Source organism: Physella acuta, unplaced genomic scaffold (assembly GCF_028476545.2).
Source record: "Physella acuta isolate Inbredline_101_S28 unplaced genomic scaffold, ASM2847654v3 ptg000515l, whole genome shotgun sequence".
In the NCBI taxonomy this organism is placed as follows: Eukaryota; Metazoa; Mollusca; class Gastropoda; family Physidae; genus Physella; species Physella acuta.
The window spans coordinates 354,025-367,862 of NW_026732034.1; the positions used below are offsets into that span (position 1 = coordinate 354,025).

General features: G+C 39.3%; 1 protein-coding gene across 2 annotated transcripts; it reads right to left on the reverse strand.

Moving 5' to 3' along the window:
* Positions 1-216: 216 nt before the first annotated feature.
* Positions 217-8,258, reverse strand: LOC131944923 (cytochrome P450 2D14). 2 transcript variants are annotated; one of them, XM_059305817.1, is made up of 5 exons: positions 8,029-8,258; positions 3,572-3,704; positions 2,870-3,088; positions 2,402-2,516; positions 217-1,759 (listed from the first exon to the last, which is right to left on the reverse strand). In XM_059305817.1, exons 3-5 carry the CDS (start codon positions 3,073-3,075, stop codon positions 587-589), a joined length of 1,494 nt encoding a protein of 497 aa, XP_059161800.1. In that variant the 5' UTR covers positions 3,076-3,088; positions 3,572-3,704; positions 8,029-8,258; the 3' UTR covers positions 217-586. The 2 variants fall into 2 exon arrangements, with proteins under 2 accessions (XP_059161800.1, XP_059161801.1); XM_059305818.1 differs by lacking the exons at positions 3,572-3,704; positions 8,029-8,258 and adding an exon at positions 3,434-3,535.
* Positions 8,259-13,838: the final 5,580 nt, after the last annotated feature.

Genomic DNA, 13,838 nt, shown 5'->3' on the forward strand with positions numbered 1-13,838 from the left:
TGCACCCCCCGTCATACTTTATATATTTACCGAGGGGTCTATGGGGGGAGGGTTATGACCCCCCTAACCCCCCCTGCCTACGCCACTGTTAGAAATAAAATAGTGAAGCTCCACCCCACTCTTAACTCTTTACTTATATATCATACCATAGAAAAATCAGATCTGTCTTCCTTTCCTTTCCCCCCCCCCCCCCCCCCCCCCCACCTCATGAAATATTCGACCCTCATTCTTAACCAATGTTAACTCATTGCTTAACATACCATCACTTAAGTTAAGTTCTATACAACAGCTCTTAATATATTTTTAAAAAAAAAGCACTATAATAATAAATAATAGCTATGATTATACTATTTAAGAAAAAAGTTTTTAGTCAGTCATTTAACATCTAACTAAAAAGATACGGCAACAATAGTTTATAAAAGTACACATCTCTTGTTCAGTGTTTCTTCCAGACTTTTTTCTCCGGGGGGGGGGGGGCGGACACTGTTAAAAGTATATATTTTCTACATAAATTTTATAAATTTCATTTCGTTCGGGGGGGGGGGGGCTTTGCCAGCATTTGTAAAAAATTTTGCACTGATGTTCCCTAGCTTCTCTCTACTATTCTAACTTCATACGGCATCGGCGAGGCCGAGAACCCAAACACGTCTTCCATTGAGGGCGGACTGGCAGCATCGACGGGCAGGAACTGGAACTTCTGCAACAGCGTGGCCAAGTACAGGAACAGCTGCATGTTGGCCAGGGCCTCGCCCAGGCACATCCGGCGGCCCATAGAGAAGGGAACAAACTCCTCACGTGTTCTCAGCTTACCGTCTTCGTCTAGAAATCTCTGGGGGTTAAAGGTTAAAACATCCTGGCCCCAGATGTTCGGGTCGTGGAGTACAGAGCTGAGGTTGGGGTAGATGTAGGTGCCTTTAGGTATCTTGTAGCCTCGAACGTAGACATCCCGGGGACAGGTGTGGGGTAAAGCAAAGGGAACAGTACTGCTCAAACGCTGGGTCTCCATGATAAAAGCGGTAACGTAGGCTAGTTTGGGCCTGTCTTTGAAACAAGGAACTCTGTCCAAGCCCACAGTGTCGTGTATTTCTTCGTACGCTTTCTTCTGATATTCGGGGAAGTTGATCGCGTAGAGGATGCACCACGACAACGTATGGGACATGGAGAAGGAACCCCCGATGAAAAGATCAAGAACGATCTTCGTGAGGTTGTCCTCGCTCATGTTCGTCGCCTCGTTCTTCCCTTTCAGCTCGTTCATTTCCGCCGTGTACGCCGCGATGAAATTCCCGATGTTGTGTTCGTTAAACTCCGTCTTCCCCTTCAGAACGACGAACTCTCGTAAAAAACCCAGCAGAGTTTGAAGGTTTTTCGCGCCTCTTTTCGCCTTGAAGACGTCAAATGGGATGTATTTGAGCATGGGGATGAAGTTGATAACGCCATTGGATTGTTGGTCGCTTAAAGTCGCCATGTAACCGGATATCAGTCTTTGGAGTCTGGCGTCGCTGTACTCGAACCTCTGACCAAAAATAATGGAGCAGACGATGTTCGCCATGCTGACATTCGTCACGTCTTTAATATCCACGGGCTGTCCGTTGAAACTGGCCAGGAGATCAGCGAAAAATGAGATTTCTTCCTGGATTTTTTCGGCCAAAATATTTTTACCCAGGCCAAAGTTTCTAAGAATTTGGAGCGTGACTTTTTTTTGTTCTTTCCATTTTTGACCGGAGGCCATGACAACGCCCAGCCCGCCAATGCCAGTTTCCTGTGAAATACATTTGTCATGCGCATTAAATTAGTGGCGGCATTGTAGAGTGGTGGCGAACTATAACAAAAAAAGCTTATTATATTAGGGGGTCACCCGTAGATAACCACGCGCTTCTTGTAAAATTTAGTTCCGTGTGGACGAGACGTAGCTCTTAGATCAGGCGCCGTCGTAGAGTCCTACTAGGCCTCAAGTAGGCTGAATGGGGTGAAGTCCACTCAACTGGTTTAGACCCATCATAGCGTCCCATTCTCTATGACCTGATGCTATTTTTAGAGATTTGCATTGTCCATTCTTGTATTGTCACACTAACAGTAAAAACTAAGTCGCAACTTCCCTTTCTCCATCTAATGAACTTGATCATTTTTTCATTAATTTTTTTTTACCAAGTAGGTCTACAAAAGAAATTTCATCATGATTATAAAGCAGAGTTCACCCTTACTCTCTTGATGAAAGACTCCACATCATTTTTTTTGTCCGGTTCGCTCTACTTACTCGAGTTTTTTATGGTATAAATAAAAAGATTGAATCCGATAAACTAATCCTCCCCCCCCACCTAAAAGTTTCATTATCTCCGCATGTAAATAAAATCAATCAATAAAAACATAAAAACCTAAACATCGAACGCATAATCGGCCTTACCTCGTCCAGAAACAACTTTGGCCGGTCCGAGAAATCATCCGGTCGCTGGACTAGAGTCTCCTTGAGGAGCTGATAGCCATTCAACACAACGATCATGGTGCCGCCTATGTACACACTGCGGAGGGCAATAGACATGCACACACTTGTTTCAATAATATACAACAATCATCTTGTAGGGATACACACACACGCACACACACACAAACACACACATATATATATAAATATATATAAAATATATATATATATATATATATATATATATATATATATATATATATATATATATATATATATATATATATATATACATATACATATACATTTGAGTGTAGGAAGAGATCTAGAAATGCTATTTCAATTTTTCGGTATGGTTGTCTAAGGTAATATTATATTATGTATATGAGGTTGGAAATGAATTTGAAGTGTCGTATTGTGGTGTCATATAACACACACGTACTGAATTACCTAAACAAATCCCCACACTGTTCCCGCCATTGTTTGAACTGGGGTCTCGGGTCCTTCTGCAGCAGCAAGAGATGACCCACGAAGGGCAGGGGTCGACACGGAGAAGGCGGGAGCTTAGGGTCACGCCGGAAACACCAGAGGTAGGTCAGGAGCAGGAGGGTCACCGCTCCAAGGAGGGTAGTGAAGTCGTCGGTACCGGTAAACATCTTTGTGACCAATCTGCAACATGTTTTATATGGTAGTAGAGCAGAGGATGGGTATATATATATATATATATATATATATATATATATATATATATATATATATTTACATCCATACCTATATATATATATAGTATATATATATACACATTTATATATATTATATATATGTATATATATATAGCCTGTATATATATATATATATATATATATATATGTGTGTGTGTGTATACATATATGTGTGTATATATACACATGCCTATTTAGAAATGCCTATAAGCCCTGTATTTGTATACATGTTTACAGTTTATATTAATTGAAATAAACACTGTCGATAAATATTTGCCATTGAATTACTTACAGTTACCCTAAGGCATAAATATCAATATGAGACACAAACAGCAAATGAACCCGTCGCCACTAGGCTATGGACGCAGTTCATTTCCTGTCCTTTGAAATAGTGACATTTGGGGATTTAATGCACATTTCACACACCTACCTGTGCTGTTTTATGTACGCCCCCTTCGCGATAAAATCGGTACAGGTTATAGAAACTATGGCTGTGTATTTCGTGTACACATGAAAACTACAGAACTTCAGTCACGCTTGGTTGCTTTCTGGTTGAAATACCGCTGTGAAAGAAGTGTTTACTGATTAGAGGCTAACACTAACAACTTTGTGTGTAGAGGCTAACACTAACAACTTTGTATGTAGAGGCTAACACTAACAACTTTGTATGTAGAGGCTAACACTAACAACTTTGTATGTAGAGGCTAACACTAACAACTTTGTGTGGGTAAAACCTACCCCCTCGTCCATACACACGCATATACGTGCTAACACGCTCTTCCGCGCATACGTAAAAAAAATATGGGATATAAACGGAAAATATGCTTAACATTTTATAAAAAATCAATAGCAAATTAAAATGAAGATTAAAAATTAGCTAGCGAAATAGAGAAGTCAAAGATAAATACATTTATTCACAGAGAATTAAATAATTAGAAGTACTCTTAAGTTTCAGGTGATCAATAATACAAATTAGGTATTACAGCAATAGCCAGATTATTTTATAGGTTACAGTAATAGACATTCAACACACCTCAGCGTGGTGGGTTGGGAGTGGTTGGGTATTGAGGGCTGGATTTAAGCTATGGCATGACTAAACAACAATCACACATAGATATTTTAAAGACAGTCAGAAATCATAGTTCACTCTAGAACCCACCCTGTTTAACATACATAAAAAGTTGACTTCTGAGATGAAAATTTACCCATCTTTTAAAAAGTTCCCATAACAGAACCAACCTGTGACATTGTTTGAGATAACCTCGACAAACACTGGTGCAACCCAGTAGTGGCTAATACATTTGACAATTGATTTTTATAGCCTTTACATTTTATATGGCCGTGTGAAACTGTTACATGTTTCTTTTTTTTACAAAATAGAGTTCGCTTGGAACAGACCAACTTCTATACTAGCTACACGGTTGGCATAAATTATTTTATTGCCATTTTTTTCATTAAAACAATCTTTAAACAAAGCGGAAATTTACCTTTTGTGTATTTATATTAATTTATAAATAAGATCCAACACTAACAACATATCAACGTTTTACTCCTTGAATGTGTCGGTACACACAGAGTGAGAATCTCTGGTACTTGACACTGGATGCTATTCTAAAGATGCCTCAACACGCTTACGTTAAATCGTTTAGAATGAGTCACTTATTACAGCCAAGATAATGAGGACTTCTTTATTCAGATTTTTTAAAAAAATAATTAAGATAAATGCTGAATATGCATCATACAGTGGAGAAATATATTTAGAGTTTATTAAGATTGAAATGACTAAATTATATGAAGATATATATCTCGAATATGTCCTATGTTCTACGATGGCCTCCTTTACAATGTCATTAAGTCTAGTGAGATTTATTTTGAGTAGGCGTGTTGTAGTACACCTAAAGTGTTTGGTAGTGCCCACTTCAAAGCTAGGACAGTTATAGCAGAAGTGAACTCGTTTCAAAGGCCATTTCCTCACTTAAGTTTTTCTTCAAATTTACTCTTTTGAAATTGTTTTTTTTTTTTTTTTTTTTTTTGCGTGGTTATAATTCAACCACGCAAAAAGAAAAAAAAAAAACAACACGTATATGATTTTTTTTTTGTTATTTTGGTTACATTAGTTACATTAGTTACATTAGTTACAATATTTGTAAGAAATTTTTAAAAGATTTAGTGAAGTAGATCTAGAATCTAGATAGTATGAGTTCAAGGTGTTAAAATCAATATCAGGAAATCAGTCAGGTATAATACATATTGGATGGATTTTTATTATTCTTCCATAAAAACCACAAAACACATTTGTCACCAGTAAGACATTTAGGGCATATTTCAAATCAGTACTGATTGAATATGGGACGGCGTGGCCTAGCGGTAGAGAGCTAGATGATAGATTGAATAATTTTCTGAAACCTTGAGATATGGTGCCCTGGCTAGAGGTTTGCAGTCCTCACCCTTGGCGCAAACATAGAAGAGCTATCCAGGGGCGTAGCGAGGGGGGGGGGGCGGGGGGTGCGGACCGCACCGGGTGACACCATTTAGGGGGGTGACACCAAGGCAAAAAATAGCAAAATATATAGAGAAAAACTCGACGGGGGTGCAAATCGAAAGTTTGAGGGGGGGGGGGGGGATGCAAATCGAAAACTCGAGGGGGGGTGCAAATCGAAAGTTTGGGGGGGGGTGCAAATCGAAAACTTGAGGGGGGGGGGGGTGCAAATCGAAAACTTGAGGGGGGGGGGGGGGGTGCAAATCGAAAGTTTGAGGGGGGTGCAAATCGAAAATTTGAAAGTTTGTCCCTGGGAAGGGTCTCTATGCCTCTGGGGGGGGGGGGGGGGTGACACTATTAAGTGCCGCACCGGGTGACACCCGACCTCGCTACGCCACTGGAGCTATCATTGGAACAAAACTGTAAGAAAATTATTGTCTAGCTCACGATATTTCACACTTCAATCTTCGGACAGTGATATGACACAATGTGACACAGGGTGACACGAATGTTTAGTATGGCACTGAATGTCACCAATATAGTGTGGCACAGAATGACACCATCATGTAGTGTGACACTGGATGACAAGAACGTTTAGTATGGCAATGAATGACACCAACATAATATAGTATGGCAATGGATGGCACTAACATGAAGTGTGGCACTGAATGACACCAACATGTAGCGTGACACTGGATGACATCAACATATAGAGTGACACAGGTTGACACCAACATGTAGTGTGGCACTGAATGACACCAACATGTAGCGTGACAATGGATGACACATGATGTAGAGTGATATAGGGTGACACCAACATGTAGTGTGGCTCTGAATGGCACCAACATAATACAGTGTGACACAGGGTGACACCAACATTTTACTACCTCGTTAGTTTAAGCCAATCATCAGACTCAGAATCAACTGTGTTGATGTAATATTTTTGTAGTATGACAATACTAACACTAGTCCTGTTGTATCACATGTGCTCTTCCAGGGCCGATAGTACGAGCTGGTGGGGCGGGGCGGGGCGGGGGGGGGGGGGCTGAGTGTAGCTAAGACTGATCACATAGTGCTGGGAATGGAAGCTTCTCGTTGTCAATGTCATGAAAAATTATAAAATTTAGCAGAGTTTCTTTCGGACATTCTTCTACACTGGGGGCGGGGGTTCTTAAAACTTTAATGGGGATGGGGTATAGGGCAATTGAAAATTCCAGGTGTCTGTAACTGTTCAAAGTATTTATTTTGTATATAAATAATTATTTTTTTCTATTTCGTCCGGGGGCGGGGGGGGGGGGGGGAAGGGTGAACTGCTCAGGGTGGGGTTAGTGCCTTAACGGAGAGATGCCTGAAAGAAACTCTGCTTGTTATATAGACCAATAAACCAATGCATTTATAAATCTGGAGCACGCTGTTTTCAACTTGGCTGTGATGTAATAGTGTGTGTGTGTGGGGGGGGGGGGGGGGTAGGTAGGTACAATCCTAACTACACCAGACAGGTACACCTATACAATAGAACTCCACAGCCCTCGTGTCGAGTAACACACCTACCCTATGAGCTTACGGTGATGTAAAAGGTGTCGTGATCAACAACAAAAGATGTTCTGACGCGTGGGGATTATGTTCTGGTCTAGCACATAACAGACCTCGAACATACAGGCTGTAGATAGTTAGCTAGTGCTTCAAGCAGAGATCGAGTGATTCTAATGTTTATGTCAGGAGGGTTGAGATGGTATCTGAGCTGTTGAAAAATGTAGGGGAAAGTAGAGGCAACTAGGATGTTTTGTGGCTTCGCTTAAACGTAGTGATGTTGGGATATTTTGATAAGATTTGAGGCTTAGGATTGATGGATGTTTTAGTTAGATAATGGGATGTGTGCTATACGTTGTTGGATTGTTCTGCTCAATATTATTGTTGGATTGCTGTACTTAGATATTATTGTTGTATTGTTGTACTTAAATATTATTGTTGGATTGTTCTACTTAGATATTTTATTGTTGTATTGTTCTGCTTAGATGTTATTGATGTATTTTTTCTACCTAGATATTATTGTTGGATTGTTCTACTTAGATATTTTAGTGTTGTATTGTTCTGCTTAGATGTTATTGGTGTATTTTTTCTACCTAGATATTATTGTTCGATTGTTCTACTTAGATATTATTGTTGTATTGTTCAGCTTAGATATTATTATGTACGACTCAGGATTTATCTATATCTTTACCAATATGTTGTGATATACGACTTTGTATTTTGTGATGTATATAATGTTGTCAGGCATAGCTTTTGATGTTGGGTTGTTTTATTGGAGATGTTGCGAAATGCACGATTTTTCTACCAATTATTTAAAAAAACAGACTTAAATCAAGGTTTTGGTATTAAATAGATAGTAATTTTTAGCAATAACTTACCGAAACACAGCAGACAGGGTTTCAAAACATGGATCTCCTGAATCGCATGTAAACAAGTAATGTTTTTGTTCATTGAAATGATGAAACCTGTTGGTCGTGATAGACTTGAACAGGGGAAGTTACTACTTGTGTAATCTGATTTTAGCGGAGTTGTGTTTCCTCCTGGTGTTTGGAAAAAAGTGATTAGATTCAAATAGATAACACTTTCCTGCTTTCGAATTTTATTCATGCAAAACAAAATATTAATAATAATTAATTAACGCTTTTTAAAATTCCTCTCTAAAACTTTCATTAAACATGGAGAGATGTAACTCGTAATTCAGATGTTTGTTTTTTAGACTTTTAAGTTCAAGTTCTGCTAAAAATTTTTTCAAAATGTGAGGGATTGCGCACACAATTATACATCATTAATACAGGGAATGTGGTAGATATGTATCTTGTTATATAGTGTTTTAAGTGGTAGGTAATGATGGCATACTCAAACAACTTGACCACTTGGACTTAGCAGACGACATCGCGCTCCTCTCCCACAACCACCAGCAGACGCAGGAAAAAAACACACATGGAGGCAGAAAAGTCAGGACAAAGTTGGACTTAACATCGACAAACAAGAGACAAAAGTACTTCTTCTTCTTCTTCTTCGTTCTTAATTATTAGTGTTGAAGGGGATCGAGATTTATCTGCCAGTGGGTTTGAACTAGAGACTTTGTTCGAATTTATCAACCATGAGCTTTTTTGCCGACTCGACCACGCCCCCAACACAATTAAGCGTCACGTGTCAACTGGTTTTGCGCCATTGAGGCCATTGACTCCGATTTCAGCCTGCTTTTCTTTTTGGATTTGCTTCCATAGCCTTTGTCCAGCCAAGAACAAACTACAAGGCAGCAGTTGTTTGATTTTGGAGTTGTCTCTCCTAGAAGAGTAGCTGTCCCCAGCTAACGAGCCTCATCTGCCCGAGGGTTCGAACTCGAGACTTTTCGGTTTAGCAACCATGAGCTTTACCGACACGACCACGCCGACCCCACAAAAGTACTGAAGATTAACGCCGCCAGCACCGGGTGGGTTACAATTGGTGGAGCTCCCTAGGAGTAAAGACAGTTATTTACAGAGTTTCTTCCAGGCATATCTTCGGGGGGGGGGGGGGGGGGGGATGACAAGGTCCACCATTGATAAAGTCCAGACCTTTATAAACTTCTGCCTCAGACAAATACTCCGGATCCACTGGCCCGAAACCATCAACAACCCACACCTGTGAGAATCGACAGGGCAACTTTCTGCTGAAGACGAAATTGGGATAAGAAAATGGAGTTGTATACAGCAAACACTACATAGACAGCTAACCAACATCAACAGGCAGGCACTGAAGCGGAACCCACAAGGAAAGCGGTAAAGATGTCGACCCTAAACACATGGAGACGGGACCCTGAGGCTGAAACTACAAAGATAGGCTACACCTGGTGTCAGGTTGAGAAAATGGCACAGGGCAGAGGACTCTTTGGGTGGCGGCCCATACACCACCTATCAAAGTTTTATATTCTTTTATTGACGACGAAAGTCGTTTAAATATGTCAATTTGTTAGTTACATAATATGTTCATAATCAACTATACGTTTTAAAAAAACGACTGAAAATACACTAAAACTATATTAAAAACAAAACTACTTAAAAAAAGATAAAAACAAGCGCTACTTATACTTACACTTTTTTTTTAATACAGTAAATTTAATCCGTGTATATAGGCTAACTAACGCTTAAAATCTACTTTTACTAAAAATATATATTGTTCCGTCTCTAGCGATGAAGTTTTGAATCAAATAATCCAAAGAAAACAACCATGGCATAACTTTTTCAGTCGATGTAGTAGCCTCAAAACGTGGTGTGTTGTTAAAAAAAGGTCTAGGCGTTGACTGCAGCACGATGAAAAAGGCGCCTGTATTCATGATTAGATCTTAATCCCAGCCACTAGGGCGGCACTGCCTGTAAATTAATACGATATGTCCGACAAATTTAAAAAATTTAACAGTCTCTGCGTGTGTTCCATTTTTATCTTCAAAACCTGCTACCTCGTTTTTCGTGAAAATTTGACGCCCAACTTTTTCATAATCTGCACGTCATGATTAGGCTGATTATATATGTTACTGCTGGAGACAACCTACTAGCTATCAGCCCAACCTGAAACTAGATTTATTTTTTATCTCCCTGCTCATGCTAAATCAGAAATAAAAACTGTATTTTTATATGTAACCTTGCTAGAAAATACTCAAAAAATAGCCCCGCATATGAAATTCTACCTTCAATGAAATATGTATTTATATATATATATATATATATATATATATATATATATATATATATATATATATATATATATATATATATACTAGGCATACTGCCTAGCTTCGCTTAGGTTTTCAAGAAAATTGAGGAATTGAAGGATTAATTAATAGGTGATTGGCTACTATGTTAAATGCTTAGGGCCTAAATTTATACAGTGGAGTAAATTGATGTCACCCAAATATTGATGGAATATTCGCAAACTTATTACTCGCACGGTTATTAGAACTGCAAGGGGTTTCTTAATAGTATAAATCTAACATTATATTAAATAACTTTCGCAAAATTTTTTTATAATTTCAATACAATGCAAAACTTAATTTGTAACAAAATATTTATTTAAACAATGCTAGACTTTATGATTTTTGTTTTTTTTTAAAAAAAGAGTATACAAAATATTTATAAATTATTACATTAAAAAGTTACCTCGCCTATTCATAGACCAAATAAACAGATCTCGTATAATGAGAATTTCACTCGCGGTCATTTTTAGCTCTCTTAGAGGGCTTTAAGTCTGACCAACATTTTTTCCATACGGCGTAGTCATCTATAGAGGTGTATACAAAAAATTAGCCAGATGTAAAGACGGTAAGTGCCCTAAAATCCATTTTGAAATCACCCTCTGTTTTCCCCATAAAATACAAAGATTATATAGGGAAATACGACTGGTCAGTTTTTACCCATTTAACGAATTTTCCCGGACATGGCGAGTTTTTAGTAACACCCCAAGGCGTTCTCCCACCACCTCACAAAATTTCAAGGGGTGTCGTCGGAGGAAATTTTTTTTCGTAATAGAGCTCACATAAAGAGAATTTCACTCGCGGTCACTTTTGAGTGAAACCGACAGTTTTCCCGAAAGGTCAAGCCATTTACCTAAGAGCATGCAAAAAATTAGCCAGATGTAAAGACGGTAAGTGCCCTAAAATCCGTTTTGAAATCACCCTCTGTTTTTCCCATAAAATACAAAGATTATATAGGGAAATACGACTGGTCAGTTTTGACCCATTTAACGAATTTTCCCGGACATGGCGAGTTTTTTGTGACACCCCAAGGCGTTCTCCTACCACCTCACAAAATTTTAAGGGGGGTCGTTGGAGGAAATTTTTTTTCGTAATAGATCTCATATAAAGAGAATTTCACTCGCGGTCACTTTTTAGCCCTCGCCGAGGGCTTTGAGTCAAACCGCCAGTTTTCCCTAATGGTCAAGCCATTTACCTAAGAGCATGCAAAACATTAGCCAGATGTAAAGAAGGTAAGTGCCCTAAAATCCGTTTTGAAATCACCCTCTGTTTTTCCCATAAAATACAAAGATTATATAGGGAAATACGACTGGTCAGTTTTGACCCATTTAACGAATTTTCCCGGACATGGCGAGTTTTTTGTGACACCACAAGGCGTTCTCCTACCACCTCACAAAATTTCAAGGGGGGTCGTCGGAGGAAAAAATTTTTCGTAATGTATTCCATATAAGTCGCCGGTCAGTCGAGGTCAGTTTTAACCCCCTCTCTGTAGACTTTTCGGCAAACCGTCACCGGCCCTCGTGTTCTATTGCCCCAAGGCACCATTGTACCAAATTTGACGTGCCTGCGGTGCCGGGAATTGCCCTATCGGGCACCCGACCACTTTGCTTTATATATATATATATATATATATATATATATATATATATATATATATATATATATATATATATATATATATATATATATATATATATATATATATATATATAGGGTATACGTACCTACTAGCAATATACAATATGTTGGCATGTTGATGTGAAGAAATTAATTAGAATCAACTCACCCTATACTCACTCCCCCTTTTAAAATCTCGACTGTGCATATAGAAGGGGGGCGGGGGTTACCCCCTCCCCAGAGGCGTAGCGGGGGGGGGGGGACATGTGACCTCGGGCGCCGACCTTAGGGGGAAAAACAAATTAAAAGTTTTAGGGGGGAGGGGTGCAAATCAAAAGTTTGAGGGAGGGGGTGCAAATCAAAAGTTTGAAGGGGGGGGGGTGCAAATCGAAAGTTTGAAGTAGGGAGGGGGGTGCAAATCGAAAGTTTGTCCCCGGGCGCCGGGAAGGGTCGCTACGCCTCTGCCCCTCCCCACTATAAGTAAGTATATCACTGCAAGAATATAGGTTTTTTTTCCTTTAGGAACCCGATTAAGAATTAAGACATTAGGGGAAGCAACCTATTTGTGTTACAATTCTAAATTATATACTGGATTATGTCCCTTATCAAAACTTTTTAATATCAAGGTGCAGTAATAATGAAGAGACTAACTCCAATACAAGTATGTATGATACCCATGACACGTATAATAAGTATGATACGAATGACAAGTATGATAAGTACGATAAGTATGTTAAGAATGATAAATAGAATCTATCACTTTGACTTATCAAATAAAGACAAGTAACAGCATGTGATGCTTCACAACTAAGTTGTTGCCGACGACACCAAGGAGGAGTCTAAACAGGGCTCTAAACCTTACTCTAGTCGTCTCTCTCATGTGAGCTAGAGATGTTTAACCCGTATGTGACCCGTATATAACCCGTGTGTAACCCATGAGTAACCCGTGTATAACCCACGTGAGACCCATGTATAACCCGTGTATAACCCATGTGAGACCCATTTATAACCCTTGTATAACTCGTGTATATAACCCGTATATAACTTATGTGAGACCCATATATAACCCGTGTATAAACCGTATGTGACCCATGTATAATCCGTGTATAACCCGTGTATAACCAGTGTAAAACCTGTGTGGCCCATGTGAGACCCATGTATAGCCCGTGTATCACCCGTGTAAAGCCCGTGTGTGACCCATGTGAGACCCATGTATAACCCTTGTGTGACCCGTGTATAACCCATGTATGACCCGTGTGTGACCCGAGTGTGACCCGTGTGTGACCTGTGTATCACTCGTGTATAAACCGCGTGTGACCCGTGTATAACCCATGTATGACCCGTTTGTGACCCATGTATAACCCGTTTGTAACACCGATTACCTGCAGGGAAGACGGAGGTGTAATATAAACACACACTCTCTCACACAAACACACACCCACACACAGATGAACCAATCCCCCACACCTACGCAGACACATACATACAGGCATTCTCTCGCCCACATAGACACACACACACAAACATACGAATATTGCATAGGTTGTGTTATGTAGTACCCAATGCTTTTCTGTACTGATGTTCATATAAAATTTTGTGTTATTTAAATTGGTTGGATGAACATCTCAATACAATTCACCCGCACATAATTTATCTGTATAACACAACATTAAGCGTTCAAACAGTTTCAAATCAAGATATTAAATGTGAACAATGAAGATATTAATGTGATAATTTTCTTTCAAGCGATTGTCAATCTACGTTTTTGTAATGCTAAACTGTGTTGTGGTTTGTGTGTGTATGGTGTGTGTGTGTGTATAATAGTGTACGATATTGTGT

Coding starts and splice junctions, on each gene's coding strand:
- LOC131944923 (XM_059305817.1), bottom strand. CDS start 3,075: ATGTTTACCGGTACCGACGACTTCACTACCCTCCTTGGAGCGGTGACC. Junction 2,517..2,869: donor CAGTGTGGGGATTTGTTTAG/GTAATTCAGTAC, acceptor TGCCCTCCGCAG/TGTGTACATAGGCGGCACCA. Junction 1,760..2,401: donor CAAAGTTGTTTCTGGACGAG/GTAAGGCCGATT, acceptor TGTATTTCACAG/GAAACTGGCATTGGCGGGCT.